General features: G+C 42.5%; 1 protein-coding gene across 1 annotated transcript in view; it reads left to right on the plus strand.

The window, feature by feature from the left end:
- Nucleotides 1-22,037, plus strand: part of unc5a (unc-5 netrin receptor A) — a 337,030-nt gene extending 314,993 nt beyond the window's left edge. The window contains exons 18-19 of the mRNA XM_072264606.1: nucleotides 12,485-12,663; nucleotides 20,532-22,037. Coding sequence (XP_072120707.1) covers nucleotides 12,485-12,663; nucleotides 20,532-20,697 — 345 coding nt within the window. The 3' untranslated portion in view covers nucleotides 20,698-22,037. The remainder of the gene's footprint in view (nucleotides 1-12,484; nucleotides 12,664-20,531) is intronic.

Below are 22,037 nucleotides of genomic sequence, written 5' to 3' on the forward strand. Positions count from 1 at the left end.
ATGGGAAATAGGTCTAACCTCTTTTGTCGCTCCTCAAAACACTCCATCCCAGGCAACATCCTGATAAATCTTTTCTTCAGACTCACCAGCACAACCACATCTTCCCAATGATGTGCTAACCAGAACTTCATGCAGTATTTGAGATGAGGTTTGACCAATGTTTTATAAAATTGGAACATAACCTCCCTTTTCTTGTATTCAAATCCTTGCCAAATGAAGGCCTGGGCCTGATGTTCCCACTGAACCATATGCCTTGTCTAAATATAATGCAGTAACTAACAACAGATACCTGGTTTGGTAGATAGGCATGTTTTAGTACTAAGTGGAACACAATAAATATGACATCATTACGTACATGCCTGATGCATAACACTCATTATGAATATAAGATTGATCCATGATGAGCAATACCTGGTTAAATTTTCAGGAGAAGATTTAATGCAGAAACAAACAGAATCATGTTCAATTAAAGAATAAAGGAATTTCATTTGCAAGGGCTGTTTTCAAAAATTTTACTGAAAACAAACTACTAAAATGATATAATCATCATGTATGGGATGGGGGAACAATCAGAAAAGCAATTGGATCAATACAAAATATCTATATTTTAGCAAATTGCAAATCATGAACATTTTTAATGCACACTACAAGCAATAGCCTCAAAACCTCAGATCTGTATCAGAAAAGATTTTACCTGTATATAAAAATTTGGAGGCTCAACTTATCAGCTTAAAACACTTTTTCACAAAGGATATTAAATAATTTCCTTATGTTAAAGCAAATCTCTAACATATTTAAAAGAGCCCATCAGAACTTTTGCACCAAGGGTAGGTTTCGTTGCTTGAATATAGGTATTTGTCTTTGGGAGAAGCCAGAATGTATTCCCTCACAATGTAGGGTGATACTTATCCTTAGAGTTTTTGAAATTTCATTCATGTGGGAGCTGAGAATATTCAAAACTTTTCAGCTTCTTTGAAATCAAAGCCAACAGTCCCATGTTTGGACCCTGAGATGATTTCCTTCAACTTGTTGGAAGGTTGGTAGAAATTTTTCATTGAGCTGAGACCCTATTCTGCTAACCTAAAAGTATGAAAAATCCCAGACTGGGATTTGCATCCCCGACTCTATCCTTCCAATATAGTGCAAATGGCTTTGCCCACAAACTAGCCTCTAGAAAACTGGGCTGAGATTTGGACCTGGATACACTAAGGGCCTGAGTTAAGCTTTGGTTATTTTGCCTTAGAATTAGAAGACAATGCAGCCCTTGTTGATTTTCAGCCCATGTTGTTTCATGCACAGATGTACTCTAAATTATTTTCTTAATGCAAATGGTCAACAAGAATGATTTGCTAAATAGTTCAGTTAGGTAATTTGGCCTTGAGCAAAACATAGTTATTTTGCACAGTGAATACAGTGGGTGTGCTGTGTTTTTATTGTTTTTGTAGAGAAACAGCAGCCAACCTCTCTGAGGTTTTTGATTACCTCCAGACAATTTGGCAGTAATGTTAACAAAGGCTCATGCCAAAAGGAAAGCATTTTATGAAGTACTTAATTTCCTTCAACACTGCCAGGAAAGCCATGCAACCCCCTTGTATCCACTCACATTTAAGTTGATTGCTTTCTGATTGCTGTTGAAAGAATTATACCAGAAGGGGAATTAATAATATCAGGAGGTTGGATTTAAAAAAAACTTTGCAATTTCCTCTGAGTAGTGTTGACATTAGTAAATGAAAAGTGATGTATAGTTACAATTGTGCCAGATATCAGATTTTGTAAGCCCACAATGGTGTAAAGCATTTGGCTGGTTACCATTTGGACAGCTGGATGGATCTTACCAGCATGTGGTGAAGTGACATTCAGTCCATCTCAGTTTATAGCAACAGCCAGCTGCTAACGATTAGAGCACCAGAAGCACTGCAAGGTGAACAGAAAATTTTGCCAATCCCTGGACCAATGAACTTTATTTGACACTAAGTTCCCAGTAATCTATTCAAATTACCAGGGCTTGTTGGAAATCAGAGTGCAGCATCACTGCAGGTACATCTCAACACAGAACCACATACTTGTCCCCAGTGTTTGATGTTGCACCTGGCTGGGCTTTCAACATGAGACCTGGAAAGAACTTCTTATCTGTGTATCCCAGTCAAACTCGAGGGGCAAAAGCTCTGTAAATGTTGCCACAGTAAAAAAAAATCTGATTGATTATTGCATGCAGGAGGGTAGGAATAATTAAACAGTGGTTCTGCAATGTTAAAATTCTCCCCTCCATCTCTGTTATGGAAGTCCTCAGTTAGCGAGGCAAATTGATCTGATGAGATCATTAATTGGTCAGCATTTAGTTGGAAGTAAGTAGATAATGGGCAAAGGTACTGACAGTGAGAAGAAATCATAAATAAACATATTGTCTGGGAAAATATTGAGAAACGTGCAGGGAGCATTAAATGTAGAACCAATATTGTAGAGTTAAAAGGGATACTTTCTCAGTAGGGGAAGACAGTTAATCATCAGCTCAAGAGCATAGCAAGTTAATTACTTAGATTTGTTTTGGTTTATTAATTATGTTCTAATTCATCTCACTGAAGCTTCTTTAATTCCACAAAACCAAATAAATGAAATGTTTTAGTCAGTTATTGGTGATACTGAGGCATTCATCTAAATTAATTGTAATAACATAAGGTAATGCATACACAAGGCAAACTTTGTGTGACCAAAACTCAGCCAAACAAAGCTGTGATTGAAGAATATTTACCATAGATCTGACTAGATATTTTCTGAAATTAACTGAGGTTCTCTGGTAATTTATGCAATATTACTTTGGCTCCAGGGGACCAGAGACAACTGCAGGTTACTAGAAAGGCCCATTCTGTAAGAGCTGTTTATGCCCACCCAAAGGTGTGTGCAATTGTGACCTTTGATTTGAATGATCTTTCATCTGCTTTTTGAAAGTGGATTTTAATTTATTGTTAAATAATTGGCTAAATTCAATAGGCAGAATGGTCTAATTCTACTCCAATGTCTAATAATCTATTGGTCTTAAACCAGTGTTGAAGTTAAGTTTCAAATGCTTAATTCTAAATTACTCCCTGAAGTCTTTTATGAATATATGGGGCTTTAAATTTATTTACCAATAAAATGAGAAAATCAAATTTCCACACGCAGAACAGCCAGTCTTTTTATGTAGTCCAAAAAGACAACTCAATAAATCCTATACGTATCATGTATTAAGATCAAAGGAAATATCGGCTGAATTAAGATGTGACATACAGTCATACCCAGTTGTGTCACAAGAACTTAAATTCATCTGTATAGTGAGCTTATTATTCAAATGCATACTTGATAGTTATTGGCGTGGCTACTACTTGTCAGCCACCCCCACCCCCCCAAGGTTCTACATGCCACATACCTCAAGACTAATTAGAGATACTAAGTGCTGATGGGTCCTTTAACATTAATAACTGATTAATTTGAAACAGTTCAGATAAAGGTTGTAATAATAGCACCACATTAGCACCAACTAAAGTGAATTTGATCTGCTACCTGATGAAGGGTATCAGCTCAAAATGTTGACTATTTATTCCTCTCCATGCTGATTTCCTCTGGCATTTTGTGTGTGTTGCTCTGGATTTTCAACATCTGCACAACCTCTCGTGTTCTTGATCTGCTACCTTTGCTTTTATTACGATGTTCATGTTCTCAGGCCATTGGTAGGTATGGAAGAATCTCAAACTTGCCTGTGTATGTGTGTGTGTGTGTGTGTGTGTGTGTGTGTGTGTGTGTGTGTGTGTGTGTGTTAGTCCGCCGAACTCCTTATGTCACTGATTCCTGATGATTGCGGGTTGACTTCTGGTACTGATCCCATGAGCATTATCTTATTGCTTACTGGTCATGAGTGTGAAGTGCCTTCCGCCCTCCTTTGGGTACAGGACATCTCTCCCATTTGCATCTCCTCTGGCTAGATCTCCTGTGAAGTGTCTGCAAGCACTCCTGTCAACTGTCAATGTTACTTGCATCAGAATGAATCAAAAAGCATTTCCGTGCCTGTGCTGCTTCCATAATATATGCATCTTCTTAAGAACTGACTTTAGCCAATAGCACTGCTGAAACTGAGCTTTCATAGAAAGCAGTAAGCCAATACATAGCACTGGTTAGCCTTGATCATCTGTTGCACACCCATGTTTGTTTTCATGGGATATAAAGTTCAACCACGTCCATTCTTTTAGAGCACATGAGATTCTTCTTTCTTATCTTTTTGATTTGTCTCTATCAGTGAGGTGAAAGTGACCTATTATAGGTATATTATAGGCTAGATGCAGGAAGATTGTTCCCGATGTTGGGGAAGTCCAGAACGAGGGGTCACAGTTTGAGGATAGAGGGGAAGCCTTTTAGGACCGAGATTAGGAAAAACTTCTTCACACAGAGAGTGGTGAATCTGTGGAATTCTCTGCCACAGGAAACAGTTGAGGCCAGTTCATTGGCTATATTTAAGAGGGAGTTAGATGTGGCCCTCGTGGCTACGGGGGTCAGGGGGTATGGAGGGAAGGCTGGGGCGGTGTTCTGAGTTGGATGATCAGCCATGATCATAATAAATGGCGGTGCAGGCTCGAAGGGCCGAATGGCCTACTCCTGCACCTATTTTCTATGTTTCTATGTTTCTATGTTTCTATATACACCGTTAAGAATAATACTAATCCTAAAACTGATCAGTAATGGGTTTTAATATTGAATTTTTAAAAAATCTTATGGCATTAATTTCAGTTTCACGAAGACTGTTCCCAAGTAACACAACTGATTAATTTTGACTTAAAATTTGAGCTGGCTAGAAATCAGCATTCATTTTCATTTGTGAATGATTCAGAGTGATTGGAATTAGAGTGCAATTAATTCTGATTTCCATTAATGCAATATCAAAGTGGCATTTGTAGGTCATGACCATATCTTTATTTCAGACTATGTTCTGGCAGCAATGAAAGACAGCTGTTGTTTTTTTTTAAGTTTTAGTTTGTTAATGCTTATTATCCTATTACATGTAATTTAATTCTCATCTCCTCTTTTGATCCAGTACATTGCTCTGGGAGAAGAGTTTTACTGTTGTATCAGAATCTGGGATGTTTTAGCAATAAAAGATGTAGAAACAACAGTGCATTATTTGGCCCCTTATATTTGATCAAACACTTAATAAGATCATTTCTAATCATTTACCTCAGAATCAGTTTCCTAAACTATCAAAGGTTCCTTCATTCCTTCTCTATTCAAAATTCTATTTGCCCTGGTCTTGAACCTTTGCTGCTCCCTTGTGCAGAGAATTCTGATGATGCATTACCCTCTAGATTAGAAAAGTTTTAGGTATTCCAGCCAAGGAAGATATCATCATTTTGTTCACCCTGGCAAGCACTATTAAACAAAAATTGCATGTTTCCATCTTTCCTCTAAACTTGAGAGGTTAGTCCCAGTCTGCTTAATTTCTCCTCAGTGGGTAAACACCCTATCCCATAAATCAAACTGGTGATCTTTTGTTGTTTCCTCTCTACTACAAGTATTTATTTCATTGGGAAAGGAGAACAGACTTGTACACAATATTCCAGATGCAATTTTGCCATAGCCCTATGTAATTGCAATAAAACTACTTTACGCTTTTAATAAAGACCAAGATATCAGTGGCCTTCCAAATTATTTAGGATAACTATGGGACACTGATATTTATGAACAGACATCTAGTTCTCTTTCGAAAACTATAATTTCTTGTGACACAAACAACAGGAATTCTGCAGATGCTGGAAACTCAAGCAATACACATCAAAGTTGCTGGTGAATGCAGCAGGCCAGGCAGCATCTGTAGGAAGGGGTGCAGTCGACGTTTCAGGCCGAGACCCTTCGTCAGGACTAACTGAAGGAAGAGTGAGTAAGGATTTGAAAGTTGGAGGGGGAGGGGGAGATCCAAAATGATAGGAGAAGACAGGAGGGGGAGGGATAGAGCCAAGAGCTGGACAGGTGATAGGCAAAAGGGGATACGAGAGGATCATGGGACAGGAGGTCCGGGAAGAAAGACAAGGAGGGGGGGGACCCAGAGGATGGGCAAGAGGTATATTCAGAGGGACAGAGGGAGAAAAAGGAGAGTGAGAGAAAGAATGTGTGCATAAAAATGAGTAACAGATGGGATACGAGGGGGAGGTGGGGCCTTAGCGGAAGTTAGAGAAGTCGATGTTCATGCCATCAGGTTGGAGGCTACCCAGACGGAATATAAGGTGTTGTTCCTCCAACCTGAGTGTGGCTTCACCTTTACAATAGAGGAGGCCGTGGATGGACATGTCAGAATGGGAATGGGATGTGGAATTAAAATGTGTGGCCAGTGGGAGATCCTGCTTTCTCTGGCAGACAGAGAGTAGATGTTCAGCAAAGCGGTCTCCCAGTCTGCGTCGGGTCTCGCCAATATATAAAAGGCCACATCGGGAGCACCAGACGCAGTATATCACCCCAGTCGACTCACAGGTGAAGTGTTGCCTCACCTGGAAGGACTGTTTGGGGCCCTGAATGGTGGTAAGGGAGGAAGTGTAAGGGCATGTGTAGCACTTGTTCCGCTTACGCGGATAAGTGCCAGGAGGGAGATCAGTGGGGAGGGATGGGAGGGACGAATGGACAAGGGAGTTGTGTAGGGAGCGATCCCTGCGGAATGCAGAGAGAGGGGGGGAGGGAAAGATGTGCTTAGTGGTGGGATCCCGTTGGAGGTGGCGGAAGTTACGGAGAATAATATGTTGGACCTGGAGGCTGGTGGGGTGGTAGGTGAGGACCAGGGGAACCCTATTCCTAGTGGGGTGGCGAGAGGATGGAGTGAGAGCAGATGTATGTGCAATGGGGGAGATGCGTTTAAGAGCAGAGTTGATAGTGGTGGAAGGGAAGCCCCTTTCTTTAAAAAAGGAAGACATCTCCCTCGTCCTAGAATGAAAAGCCTCATCCTGAGAGCAGTTGCGGCGGAGACGGAGGAATTGCGAGAAGGGGATGGCGTTTTTGCAAGAGACAGGGTGAGAAGAGGAATAGTCCAGATAGCTGTGAGAGTCAGTAGGCTTATAGTAGACATCAGTGGATAAGCTGTCTCCAGAGACAGAGATAGAAAGATCTAGAAAGGGGAGGGTGGTGTTGGAAATGGACCAGGTAAACTTGGGGGCAGGGTGAAAGTTGGAGGCAAAGTTAATAAAGTCAACGAGCTCTGCATGCGTGCAGGAAGCAGCGCCAATGCAGTCGTCAATGTAGCGAAGGAAAAGTGGAGGACAGATACCAGAATAGGCACGGAACATAGGTTGTTCCACAAAGCCAACAAAAAGGCAGGCATAGCTAGGACCCATACGGGTGCCCATAGCTACACATTTAGTTTGGAGGAAGTGGGAGGAGCCAAAGGAGAAATTATTAAGAGTAAGGACTAATTCCGCTAGACGGAGCAGAGTGGTGGTAGAGGGGGCCAGAAGGGGATGGCAATTCCTCCGTCTCCGCCGCATCTGCTCTCAGGATGAGGCTTTTCATTCTAGGACGAGGGAGATGTCTTCCTTTTTTAAAGAAAGAGGCTTCCCTTCCACCACTATCAACTCTGCTCTTAAACGCATCTCCCCCATTTCACGTACATCTGCTCTCACTCCATCCTCTCGGCACTCCACTAGGAATAGGGTTCCCCTGGTCCTCACCTACCACCCCACCAGCCTCCGGGTCCAACATATTATTCTCCGTAACTTCCGCCACCTCCAACGGAATCCCACCACTAAGCACATCTTTCCCTCCCCCCCTCTCTCTGCATTCCGCAGAGATCGCTCCCTACACAACTCCCTTGTCCATTCGTCCCCCCCATCCCTCCCCACTGATCTCCCTCCTGGCACTTATCCGTGTAAGCGGAACAAGTGCTACACATGCCCTTACACTTCCTCCCTTGCCACCATTCAGGGCCCCAAACAGTCCTTCCAGGTGAGGCAACACTTCACCTGTGAGTCGACTGGGGTGATATACTGCGTCCGGTGCTCCCGATGTGGCCTTTTATATATTGGCGAGACCCGACGCAGACTGGGAGACCGCTTTGCTGAACATCTACGCTCTGTCCGCCAGAGAAAGCAGGATCTCCCACTGGCCACACATTTTAATTCCACATCCCATTCCCATTCTGACATGTCCATCCACGGCCTCCTCTACTGTAAAGATGAAGCCACACTCAGGTTGGAGGAACAACACCTTATATTCCGTCTGGGTAGCCTCCAACCTGATGGCATGAACATCGACTTCTCTAACTTCCGCTAAGGCCCCACCTCCCCCTCGTATCCCATCTGTTATTCATTTTTATGCACACATTCTTTCTCTCACTCTCCTTTTTCTCCCTCTGTCCCTCTGAATATACCTCTTGCCCATCCTCTGGGTCCCCCCCCCCTTGTCTTTCTTCCCGGACCTCCTGTCCCATGATCTTCTCATATCCCCTTTTGCCTATCACCTGTCCAGCTCTTGGCTCTATCCCTCCCCCTCCTGTCTTTTCCTATCATTTTGGATCTCCCCCTCCCCCTCCAACTTTCAAATTCCTTACTCACTCTTCCTTCAGTTAGTCCTGACGAAGGGTCTCGGCCTGAAACTTCGACTGCACCTCTTCCTACAGATGCTGCCTGGCCTGCTGCATTCACCAGCAACTTTGATGTGTATTTCTTGTGACACAACTGGGTATGACTGTATGTCGCATCATAATTCAGCCGATATTTCTTTTGGTCTTAGTACATGGTCTAGGATTTACTGAGTTTTCTTTCTGGACTACTTAAAAAGACTGGCTGTTCTGTGCATAGAACACAGAAAGTTCTATATTTTAAATTGAAGTATGAAGTCTTCAATGTTTCCACATTGTATTTCAGCTGGCATGTTCTTGCTCATTCACTCAGCCTATCCACATCCCCCAAGGCTTTCCTGCTTCCTCTTCCCATGTTTCATTACAATAAGCCACTTTTTTTAAACAGTTATGCGTGTCTCAATAGTTAGTGTCGCTGCAGCTTTTCCAGTTAGTATACCACAAGTAGATGCATATACGTATTTAAGTTTTTGGTGAACTTTCTAACTAATGTAGTATTACTAAGCCTCATTGGCACCTGTATCTTTAGGTAGTCTAACTCCACTGGGGTTAGGCACTCCAGGTTGGGAACCAATGTTCTAGAAAAGTTATATTATTGAATTGTTTTCTTTTCATTGTTTAGAATGGCCATAGTGGTATGATAGGTTCCTCCACTTTCTGTACAGGCTGTTGAATCTATCCAATAGCCTGGGGATGGGTTCATTTTAAGAAGGAGGCAGGTAGCCTTGTTATTGAGGCATCTTGCTTGAGTGTCTGGCACTGATCCATTAGAAAAATGGATTCGGAGGCCCTTAACACATTGGAGAAAAAATTTAATTAAAATAATTTCTCACTGGGAAATTGGAGCCAATGTTTGGAGACAAATTATTCCCTCTGAGAGAAGGAACGGCTAATGCGTGCATCAGCACTGTGCTGGGATTTCAGCGTATCTAAACAACTTGCATATGACCTTCCATTCTGTTTAAAGAAGATGAGTATCATAAAGATAATGAGATCATACTGATGCTTTGCACAATTGCTGGAAGGCATTACTTAGAGACAGTGCGATATGTTCATTCACCCATGATGCCAATTTTGAATGGATTGTAAAACTAGTCCTGTTTGATCTTGTATAGGTCTATGGAACAACATGCATAAAGCAGTCAAATCTTTTATATTCAATGGGATAAAAAGTGCAATGCTGTAATTTTTAAAATAATATTGTATTACTAACTGAGCAGTTAAAATTACCAAAAAAAAGTTATCTGCATCTGTGCTGTAGATATGATCCCTCTTCACAACTTACGGAGAATACACTTGCTGCAGCCCATAATGTTCCACTAAGCAAAATTAGTAATAAAAGTATCAATGACTCTATTTATTGATAGTGCTAGAGCTCAAAAATACTTTATTTCATTTCCAATCTTTAGTAGAATACTAATCAGTGATTGTAGAAAGGCACTGTTGCAATGTTCAATTTTACAATTATATTTGAACAACATTTGTTTATTATACTGACTTTGACTTTGAGTGATATTGTTGGGTCTTAATTTTAAAATGTCTCCTTTTTAATAAATGTTTCTATGAAAAGGATAGTTATCTCAATCAAGCAAGATTTCTTTTTCCTAATAAAATTGATGCTGCTCCTGAAAATAAGTAATAGATGCTCAAGGAAACTGTGTGCTGATATTTTTATGAAACTCTTTATCAGAAATAGTTATTGTACAAAATGTGAACAACAGCATAAATATTTAAAAATACTTCAGTAGAAGCTGAATAATTGGTTGTTTATAATGAATTTGCAGCATAATCACACTCTAGCTACCAAAGGAGGTTCAGAGTTGAATCAACTATTTAAACAAATTCAAATCTTCAGAGCACACGATTATGAGGAGTTCATTTAGTCCCACACTTATGTTCTATTACTCAGTGAGATCATAGATGATCGGTGGCCTAATTTAATTCCACTTTGCATTCCCTACAAAGCCAAGCAATTCTTACTATTGCAATCCTACATAGTGAACCTTTGATCAAGTGTCAATGCCATTTTTTCATCAACTGTTTTAATTCTCTTTCTTCCTCTGCAGATGCTGCTGATATTGTTGACTACTACCAGCATGTATGGTTTTATTTCAGATTATGTTCTTCATTTATCTTCACTAAGGTGCAATCTACAGGAGCAAAATCAGAACAAGCTGGATACACTCAAACAATGTAGGCAGCATCTGTGAAAAGAGAACCAGTGAAGACCCTTTGACATGAAACACTGACTCGTTTCTGTTTCCACAGACAATGATCTCAAACTTGAAATCTTAATTGTTTCACTTTCCACATAAACGCTCAGTGGCCACCTTATTAGAGGTACCCATACGCCTACTCATAATGCAAATATCTAGTCAGCCAATCATGTGGCATGAACTCAATACATAAAACCTTGCAGACCTGGTTAAGAGGTTCAGTTGTTCAGACCAAATATCAGAATGGGGAAGAAATGTGAACTAAGTGACTTTGACTGTGGAATGATTGTTGCTGCCAGAAGGAGTGGTTCAAGTGTCTCAGAAACTGCTGATCTCCTGGGATTTTCAGGGCTACAGTCCCTGGAGTACAAAGAATTATTACAGAGAACAATGTGAGAAACAAAAAGACATCCAGTAAGCGTCAGTTTTGTGGGCAAAACACCTTCATAATGAAAGAGGTCAGAAGAGAATGGCCAGACAGGAAGATAACCTTGTGTTCCAACAATGGTATGCAGAAGAGCATCCTCTGAATGCATAACATGTCAAAATTTGAAGTAGATAAGACTACACGAGCAAAAAACCTCAACCATGCACTTAGTAGCCACCTTGTTAGGTACAAGAGGTATCTAATAAAGTGGCTACTGAATGTATGATGCTGTTAAATGGCAGGAAAATCTTACAGGATCTTATAGGCTACTTCTGCATTTCTTCCTAATGTTCTTTAAGCATCTTGTCTATTAAAAGGAGAGGACCTCTCTTAGAGACCTGCAGTGCAAGTTTAATCAGTCAAGGTGATTTGTTGCTTTCAATCCTCTTCACTTCTCTAATATTTTCTCTTCAGTGGCTTTAATTATGTTCCTTAACTGCCTTTGGACATTTGGATGCACATGATTTGAAATTTATATGGTGTCTTATTCAGTGAGGACAGTTAGAAGATATTCACTAAATACAGTATTTGATTACTGTCTCAGCTATTTCCTCATGCTTTTCTATTGCTTCATCACATCGAGCTATCCAGAGTTTAGGCTCAAGCTGATGGAGATTATCGTTATCAGTACATTTGACAGTAGCAATGTCCAGTAACTGCAGATGTGGTGATTTTGTTCCAGTATCATCAGATGTTACTTTTAACATTATTTTGTATTAGTTTTCAAAACGTTCATTAGTAAATCTAGGCTGTGCTAAATTAGTCTTGAAAAATGGTCCTTATCTTTGGTTTCAGGTAATGCTAGTGAATTTGAGTAACCAAATATTTTTTTGTTGAAAGCAATATATGAGATATTTTGAGATATATATGAGAATATATACAGAATACTCATTGAGCCCCACTAAGCAGTGTTTGTTACCAGATAATGCAGCACAAAATATTAGTTTATGCTTCACTGACTCCAAAGGTGTGCTGAAAAAAACATAAGCAAATTTTTATAACATAATGCTTTCCTTATTTTAAAAGATCTGGGAAGAGCAAAATTTAAAAAAAAACATGTGACTGACTTTGAAAGCATGAAATAAAACAGAAAATGTTTAAATGAATTAAATTTTAAATCCCAGAAGTGGAGAGAGGAGAAAGTGATTGAAAAACTTCATTGTATTCAGTCTGTGAAATTTCAACTTTTATGTTGTGCTCTTTGCATAACAGAAATCCATTATAACATATTTGAACTATTATCTTTTTTTAAATTTCCATTAGGATGCAAGGCAAACTGACTTCCAATTTATGGAGCCAAATAACTGTGGCACATCTTTAGCAGGACCATGTGCTTTCAAAATCCCTTATCTGATTAGGCAGAAGATTTGCAGCAGTCTGGATATTCCAAGTTCAAGAGGAAGTGACTGGAGAATGCTGGCATATAAATTGAAATTGGACCGGTGAGCCTGAATGAATTTATCCTTGAAACAAGTAACTTTTTAATGGTAAAATCTTGCTGTGGACTTTTTTCCATACTCTATACTGGGCATCTAGGTTTAAAAGTTATAATTTCTTGCAAGATTACCCTCAGAGGTAAATCAAGATGTAGTTCATAGGTATTTATTACTATTTTGTAGCGATGTGCTACACACAGAGCTAGAAATAACGACACGCAGTCTTTAAGTTGCGCTCGAGACTAGTTTATTCAAACTTCATGGCACTGGCTTTTACGCAGTTCCGTTCCCGCCCTCTCCAGGTGGAAGTGACGTCAGAGGTGCATTACAAAAGTCTCTTCCTGCGCGCGGACTTTCTCCCCTTGGCCAGAAGAAGGGCCGGTGCCATTTTGGGGCTGGTTTCTCTGCCGATGCACGCGCCATTTTGTGAGCCGGTTCACCTGCGTAGAAAGTGGGTTGCCACATAACCCGCCCCCCCACAGAACCGGTGATACACCCCCCCCCCAGTGTCCACAGTCTGGATCAGTCTCTGTTTGGGCGGTCTGCCTCTGCGCCGCGGTGCCTGAACCTCGACCGGCTGCGCCAAGTCCGCATGGGTTGGTTTGAGTCGGTCCACCGTGAAAACCTTCTCTTTCTCCCCAATGGCCAGAACGTACGTGGACCCATTGTTCCTGATCACCTTGAACGGCTCCTCGTACGGCCGCTGTAGCGGTGTGCACCCCTTCGTACTAATACACACTTACAGTTCTGCAGGTCTTTGGGTACACAGGTCAGGATCTGTCTGTGCTGTGAAGTCGTTACAGGGGCCAGGTTGCCGAGCCTTTTTCGTAGTCTGTCCAGGACTGCTGCAGGTTCTTCGCCTTGCCCCCTTGAGGCTGGTATGAACTCTCCTGGGACAACCATGGGTTGCCGTACACCAGCTCGGCCGAGGAGGTGTGCACATCCTCTTTAGGCGCTGTGCAGATTCCAAGCAGGACCCAGGGAAGCTCGTCCACCCAGTTAGGCCCTTTCAGGCAGGCCATGAGAGCCAACTTTAAGTGATGGTGGAAGCGCTCCACTAGTCCGTTCGACTGTGGGTGGTACACAGTTGTGTGGTGTAGCTGTGTTCCCAACAGGCTGGCTACAGCCGACCACAGGCTGGAGGTGAACTGGGCGTCTCTGTCAGAGGTAATGTGGGCCGGTATTCCGAAGCGTGCTACCCAGGTTGCAATCAGCGCTCGGGCGCAGGAATCAGTGGTGGTGTCGGTGAGCGGGACGGCCTCTGGCCATCTCGTGAAACGGTCTACCATAGTTAAGAGGTACCGCGCTCCTCAAGACACTGGCAGGGGCCCCACGATATCCACATGGATGTGGTTGAACCTCCGGCGAGTGGGTTTGAACTGCTGCGGCGGGGCTTTGGTGTGCCACTGTACCTTGGCTGTTTGGCACTGAGTGCGCGTTTTGGCCCATTCGCTGACCTGTTTGTGAAGTCCGTGCCACATGAACTTGCTGGAGACCATCCGGACAGTTGTCCTGATAGATGGGTGCGCCAAGCCGTGTATGGAGTTAAAAACTCGCCGCCGCCAGGCTGCCAGGACGATGGGGCGTGGTTGGCCGGTAGCCAAGTCACACAGGAGGGTCCTCTCACCTGGGCCTACGAGGAAGTCTTGCAGCTGTGAACCCGAGACTGCAGTCCTGTAGCTGGGCATCTTGTCGTCTGCCTGCTGCACCTCTGCCAGTGCTGTATAGTCCACCCCCTGGGACAGGGCCTGGATAGCTGGTCTGGACAGTGTGTCCGCCATGACATTGTCCTTTCCCAAGACATGCTGGATGTCTGTCGTGTACTCGGAGATGTAGGACAGATCTCGCTGCTGGCGGGCTGACCAGGGATCGGACACCTTCGTGAACACGAAGGTCAACAGTTTATGATCTGTGAATGTGGTGAACGGCCTGCCTTCTAAGAGGTACCTGAAATGCCGGATCGCCAGATATAGTGCCAACAGCTCCCGGTCAAAGGCACTGTACTTGAGTTCAGGTGGCCTTAGGTGCCTGCTGAAGAACGCCAGGGGTTGCGAGCGCCCCTCGATGAGTTACTCCAGCACCCTACTGACTGCTGTGTTGGATGGGTCCACTGTGAGGGCGGTTGGAACATCCGTTCTGGGATGCACCAGCATCGTGGCGTCTGCCAAGGCTTCCTTGGCTTTAACGAAAGCGGCCGCAGCCTCTTCATCCCAAGTAATGTCCTTGCCTTTATCTGACACCAGGGTGAACAAAGGGCGCATGATACGGGCTGCTGAGGGGAGGAAGCAGTGGTAGAAGTTCACCATACCAACAAACTCCTGCAGGCCTTTGACTGTGTTGGGCCGGGCAAAGTGGCTGATCGCATCTACCTTGGCGGGCAGAGGTATTGCCCCGTCTTTGGTAATCCTGTGGCCCAGGAAGTTGATGGTGTTGAGTCTAAACTGGCATTTGGCCGGGTTGTTCGTGAGGCTGAAATCACTCAGGTGGGAGTAGAGCTGGCAGAGGTGGGACAGATGCTCCTGACGACTACTGCTGGCTATGAGGATGTCATCGAAATAGATGAACGCAAAGTCCAGGTCGCGTCCCACTGCATCCAGTAGCCGCTGGAACATCTGTGCGGCATTCTTCGGGCCAAACGGCATTTGGATGAATTCGAACAGGCTGGATGGGGTGATGAGTGCTGTTTTGGGGATGTCTTCATGGTGTACAGGGATTTGATGGTTTCCCCGGACGAGGTCTACTTTGGAAAAGATGTTTGCCCCGTGCAGGTTTGCTGCAAAGTCCTGTATGTGCAGCACAGGGTAGCATTCTGTATCCTCAGTCAGTCTGCGGTAGGCGCCGCATGGTCTCCAGCCCCCAGCTGCTGTGGGCACCATGTGCAGGTGGGAGGCCCATGGGCCGTCAGACCGCCGTACGATCCCCAATTCCTCCATCCTCTTGGACTCCTCCTTCGCCAGGCGGAGCTTGTCCGGGGGGAGCCTTGGTGCGCGGGCATGGAGGGGCGGTCCCTGAGTAGGAATGTGGTGCTGTACTCCGTGTCTGGGCATGGCTGCAGTGAAATGCAGTGCCAGAACCGATGGAAAGTCTGCCAGGATTCTGGTGAATTCGTTGTCAGACAGCGTGACGGAGTCCAGGTGTGGGGCCGGCAACTTGGCTTCACCCGGGGGAATGTCTGGAAAGTCTTGGCATGGACCAGTCTTTTCCCTTGCAAGTCGACCAGCAGGCTGTGAGCTTGCATGAAGTCCGCCCCCAGGAGTGGTTGGGCCACGGCGGCGAGTGTGAAGTCCCACGTGAACCGGCTGGCGCCGAACTGTAGCTGCACTGTGCGGGTGCTGTAGGTCCATATCATGCTGCCGTTTGCGGCCCTCAGGGTGGGTCCCGGCTCCCCGTTGGGGGTAAGACTCTGATTTCCATTCCAATGTCGACCAAGCAGCGGCATCCCGACTGTTTGTCCCAGACGTACAAGAGGCTGTCCTAGTGGCCAGTCACCGTAGCCATTAACGGGAACTTGCAGGGCAGGCGACAACAGCGAGCTTCTGTGCCCCCACCACTGGTGGTAGAAACACCACTGTTCATTGGCCTCCTCACTCCTACCTCTGGGTTGTGTGCGCTCCGTTGCTGGGCCTGGTCTGGCCTGCTGTTGGGCGCGTGGCTTGGTAATCTGTCCGATGGACGCCCGCTCTTGGCTTTCCACAGCACGTCTGCCTGGGCCGCCACCTTCTGGGGGGTCATTTAAATCTGCGTCGGCCAGCAGCAGCTATATGTCCTCGGGCAGTTGCTCTAGGAACGCCTGCTCAAACATGAGGCAGGTTTTGTGCCCTTCAGCCAGGGCCAGCATCTCGTTCATTAATGCTGTCGGCGGCCTGTCTCCCAAACCGTCCAGGTACAGCAAGCGGGCACCTCGCTCATGCCGTGAGAGGCCAAAGGTCCCTCTGAGCAGCACTTTGAATGCTGCATAATTGCCTCCTTCTGGGGGTGACTGCATGAAATCCTCAACGTGGGCGGCTGTCTCCTGGTCAAGGGAGCTCACCACGTAATAGTAACGCGTAGAATCAGAAGATATCTGCCGAATCTGGAACTGGGCTTCTGCTTGGTCAAACCACACGTGTGGTCGCAGCGTCCAGAAAGTTGGCAGTGTTAGCAAAACCGCGTGAACAGATGAAGAGTCGATCACTTTTGGTCCAAATCCCGTTTGGACCGCCGGGATCACCAATGTAGTGATGTGCTACACACAGAGCTAGAAATAATGACACGCAGTCTGTAAGTTGCACTTGGAACTAGTTTGTTCAAACTTCGCAGCACTGGCTTTTACACAGTTCCATTCCCGCCCTCTCCGGGCGGAAATGATGTCAGAGGTGCATTACAAAAGTCTCTTACCGTGCGCGTGGGCTTTCTCCCCTTGCTGGTGAAGAAGAGGGCCCAGTGCCATTTTGGGGCTGGCCTCTCTGCCGACGTGTGCGCCATTTTGTGAGCCGGTTCGCCTGCGTAGAAAGTGGGTCGCCACAATTTCACATTTAACGTCGAATTAGAAAACACCTATCAAGACATGGTTAACTCAATATAAAAAAGTGTACTATAGATCAGTACAGCCCAGGGAGAACCATGCTTTAGTACCATCAAAGTAACCAGCAGTAATAAGCAGTTAATTTTATTAAATAGTAATTATGCTCCATGAATGCAAATGTTTCGCACAGTTTTGATAATACTTTTGCCTTGTAAGGCCCATCCAGATACTGTTAAGGAGTACTATTGCCCTATAAATGAAAAATAATAATAGTTCTAGCATTGCTGATAAATGGTAATAGAAGTTTAAAAAATAATATTCACAATTGAGATAAACAAATTTCAATTTTCCATTATAACTTTACAGTTCTAATTATAATACTTTAAACATTTAAGAATTTTTTGTTCATTTTTTGTTATTCTCAGTGCTTCTGTTTCTTTTCAAAAGCACCATCTTATTTCAGCTGCTTTGTTCCGGTTATCAGCATTCTGATAACCTGTTGGTTATGCTGAAAATTCATTTCTGAGAACCAAGCAATTAAGCTGAAAGTCATGTGTTTGTGGAAGCAAAATGTATATCAGTTCTGTAGCATTGTCTGTAATTTTAGAGGAAAAATCACAGAAAATCATAAGATGACATCATGAATGCAGGAGGTGAGGATAGTTCAAAACTAGACCTAACAATTACATTAATTATTCTTAGCTGAAGAACTGAGATTAAGCAGAAAGATGGCTTTGGTTACATTTATTCATTCCTGAAGAGTGGCTCCCTGTCTTGTTTATAATTATTGAGGTTTTACTTTTGCCTTGAGTTTATTTCCTCTTGTCATCTGTATAGGCACTTGCACTACACAGCAGAATGTTTTATTTACTTATTTAGTTATGCCATGCAGAACAGGGTCACATTGCCCAGCAACCCACCTATTTAACCCTAGCCGAATCACAGAAAAATTTATAATGACCAATTAACCTACTAAGCGGTATGTCTTTGCACTGTGGGAGGATACTGGAACACTCAAATGAAACCTACATGTTCACGGGGAGAATGTACAATCGCCTCGCAAACAGAGCAGAATTGAACATCTAACTCCCCAAGCTACAATAGCATCAGTCTGACTGCTATGTCATTGTGGCGACTAAATTATACTTAAATTACTGTTCTATGTTCTTTTGTGCAATTATTTCTATAAAGTAACTCTTCCTCCTGCTCTCTAACTCTCAGGATACTTATGTATTTGTTTTCTGAAATACGGGTAGTTGGATTTTATCAATGGAAATTAAAAGTTAAAGACTATTCCATTAACAAACTGAATTATCGATACTCAGAAAATGGCCTGGACGTTTAGAATCAGAAGAAGACTGTTTTGCAGTCATGTGGGTATTTTAACAATGAACATAAATAGTATTAATTTTCTAGGATTTATATTACAACGTTTTTTAACAACCCTAATAAATGTTGATTCAGCCACTTCTCTAAAGCAAGGCGTTGCTTGGGAATTCAAATCCCCCATATCTGTTTAGTATAAATGGAATATTTGAAGTAGTAAAAAAATCCAGCCATGCACATCTTTCTCATTTAAATCCTATTGATATTTACCTTTATTTGGGCATGTTTGCATTTTCATGGTTTTCATGGTGGTGTAAAAAGACTATGTTGTCTTGCTCAAGTAATGCATTTGTTCTAAATGTTGCTAAGTATAATTAACTTCCAAGTTTCTGTTAAAGTATATTTAGAGAACCTATGGAGTACTGATTTTTTTATCATTTTGTGTGCTAGTACTTCTCAGAAAAAGATGATCGTTAACAGAAATCAAAAACTATTGCATGGATTTCAATCTTCCTTCAGCGTTTCCCTCTGGGCATCATCTGCTAATTCGTAGAGCAACCAAAGATGCATAGTGAGGTCCAATGGCAGGAAATGGGTCCCGATGCAGGAAATTGACCCAAAATATTCTCCATTCATTTGTTTCTATAGATAACATAGACCATACATAGAACATAGAAATTTACAGCACATTACAGGCCCTTTGGCCCACAATGTTATGCTGACCATGGAACCTCTCTAGATCTGAGCTTTTTCACCATATTATTTATTACTTAGCATAAAACACGCAATTATGACCAAAGCATGATCCAGTCTAGATATGCAAAGCAGACCCTAACATGATGTCCAGGATCAGACTTGTGTTGCCTCAGAGATCCTGCCCGAGTTGGTCTGTAGAATTCAGTCCTGATAATTTGCTATATGTAGGTCCACTTCAAGCAAAAAAATGTAGTATATCATTTGCATAATTTCTGCTTCATGCCTCCAATCAGATTTTCCCATTGTGACCACCTCTATAATAATCCCCACACGTGGTTCAGTCCAAAAGTTTCATGTCCTGATAAAGGGTTTCAGGCCAAAACGTCACTGTTTACTTTTCACCATAGATGCTGCCTGGCCTGCTGAATTCCTCCAGCATTTTGAGTCTGTTGCTTTGAATTACCATGTTTGTAATATTTGTAGTTATATTTTCCCTCATTCAGAAACTCTTTAAGAGGCTCTTAAAACTTGGCACAATCTGGATTTTTGAGGGAAGATAAATGATTTGCACTCAAGTTTTATTCAGCAGGAGGAGTATCAGAACAATCAGTGAAAGATGCAGGACTTTATAACCAATTTAACAGTGTTGTGTACCTACTTCCATGGCAAATCTTTGGGCAAAATTGAGCTTGATGAAGGTAATTTTGCTCTGCATTTGTGCTCCTCATGGAGTTCAGTGATGCATCCCTGACATGTTCGGATTCCCCTGCAGTACCTCTCTTCAATCCCAGAGGGGTCTCCGGAAGAAGCATAGGTGTAGGCACTCATTGATTTGTATGAGGATTCATGGCCCAAGGTGTCGATGGAAAAAGGTAAATTCAGTCATTTCTTTTAATTATTTATAATAATTCATTTATTTCCTTTAGTTCTAATGTTTTGAATCTCAAAGCGTATTATGTTGCTTTTAAAAACTATTTATGACAGCTAATATTTAAATATCTCTGAATATCAAAGGTGCTGATAATGTATTTTAAAGTGTTACAAGTTCCATCAGGATGTGAAGTTCTACCCCTGTCTCCAAATTTGGAGTTTGACAAAAATTGTCAGTGCATTCCAGGGCAGGTGCTCACCCCTAAGGTCCTCATGAACGAGTTGCTTTGGCTGTGAACGTGGCAGATGTGCAAAGGGCTGGGTTCTGCTCAATGTTACCTCTGATTGTTAAACACTAAGGATGTGAAAGATTAAAATATGCACATTCATTATGATGGTAAATAATTTTCTGAATCAAAAGCTCATGAATTTAATAATACAATTGTTCAGAGCCATGTCTGCTTCTGTATTTTAACAGGTATCTCAATTATTTTGCATCAAAAGCCAGTCCTACCTCCGTGATTCTTGACTTATGGGAAGCTCAGCATTTGCATCATGGCAACCTGAACCATCTTGCTATGATCATGGCAGAAATGGGAAAGCAAGAGCCAATGATTTTTGTCGTGTCGGAAGCAGAATGCTGAGGTAGTTTCAATATGTTATTGACAAATTGTGAACATTAACTTTAAAGGAAAATACTCAGATTCAACTGAAGTGTTGCTTAAGCAGTAACTCTTTCACCCTAAACAAGATTAATCTATTTTCAATGGATTAAGGCTTCTATGTAGATTTGCTACTTTTGTTAACATTCATGACTGAAGTGGATTTTGTATTATGTATGTTCACTAATTCAAAAAGGGCTTCAAAATAATTGCTGTTTAGCCCTGAATGGTTTATTGGAAAATTATAACTACACCACATTTTGTAGTGCATAATATGATAGGAAGACCCCACATTCAATCCTATATTGATAAAATGATAAATTATAACTAGATTGGCAAAAGGGTATTGGAATTGACCTCAGGATTTCTAGGTTGGATAATGGAAACAATGAACAGTAGTCCTTGCTCTTGATTAGCAAATGATGCTAGTTATACCTGTGTGTGTGTGTGTGTGTGTGTGTGTGTGTGTGTGTGTGTGTGTGTGTGTGTGTGCGTGAGCGCGTGTGTGTGTGTGTGTGTGTGTGTGTGTGTGTGTGTGTGCGCGCGCGCGCGCGTGCGTAGTGGAATTGCACTCTGCTGGAGGTGGTGAAGATGGAAAGTGAGAGGCACATGTTTTACGTAAACCAAAAGAGGGAAAAGTATAGTGGACAGCTAACCAGCTTCAGCTGGCTGATATAACAGGTGGATTGACTTGTCAACCCACTCTTAAATGACCAGTTCCACCTAATTGGGGAAATGCATTCTCCCAGACTAATGTCCAGTTACCCAAGTTGAAATTGATTTTAGATTGTTATGCATCACACTGATACTCATAAATTTAGTTTGAGAAGGTAGGCATCACATTTATAACACATTCTTTCCTATTTCATGTCTAATCATTTTCAGATTTAATTTTATTGAACATCATCAGATATTTATACCATGTTTCACAATATCTTGTATTTTTTTCTTAAAACACGCATCAACAGAACTTAACCATTTGATACAATTGATTTTCAATGTATTGGAGAAATTTATCTATGTGAAATTTAGCCTAGACCAAGGTGCAGTATATAATTAGTTCTTTATATGCTTTCTTCACAAGTTCTAAAGGTGTCTATCATTCATTTATACATCCCCACCTTAATGCTGACTCAGATATTCAGAATTTATGGTTACAAACTAGTTATAAATTTACACCTAAAGTTTTGAAGATTGCTGGGCTATAAGTCATATTTCTGGTATGTAACAACTTTTAAATCAAATTTATCTCAACTCAGCACAGACACTATGCTGGAGGAACTCAGCAGGCCAGGCAGCATCTATGGAAAAAAAAAGCACAG

This window comes from Mobula birostris, chromosome 7, assembly GCF_030028105.1.
Source record: "Mobula birostris isolate sMobBir1 chromosome 7, sMobBir1.hap1, whole genome shotgun sequence".
NCBI lineage: Eukaryota > Metazoa > Chordata > Chondrichthyes > Myliobatiformes > Myliobatidae > Mobula > Mobula birostris.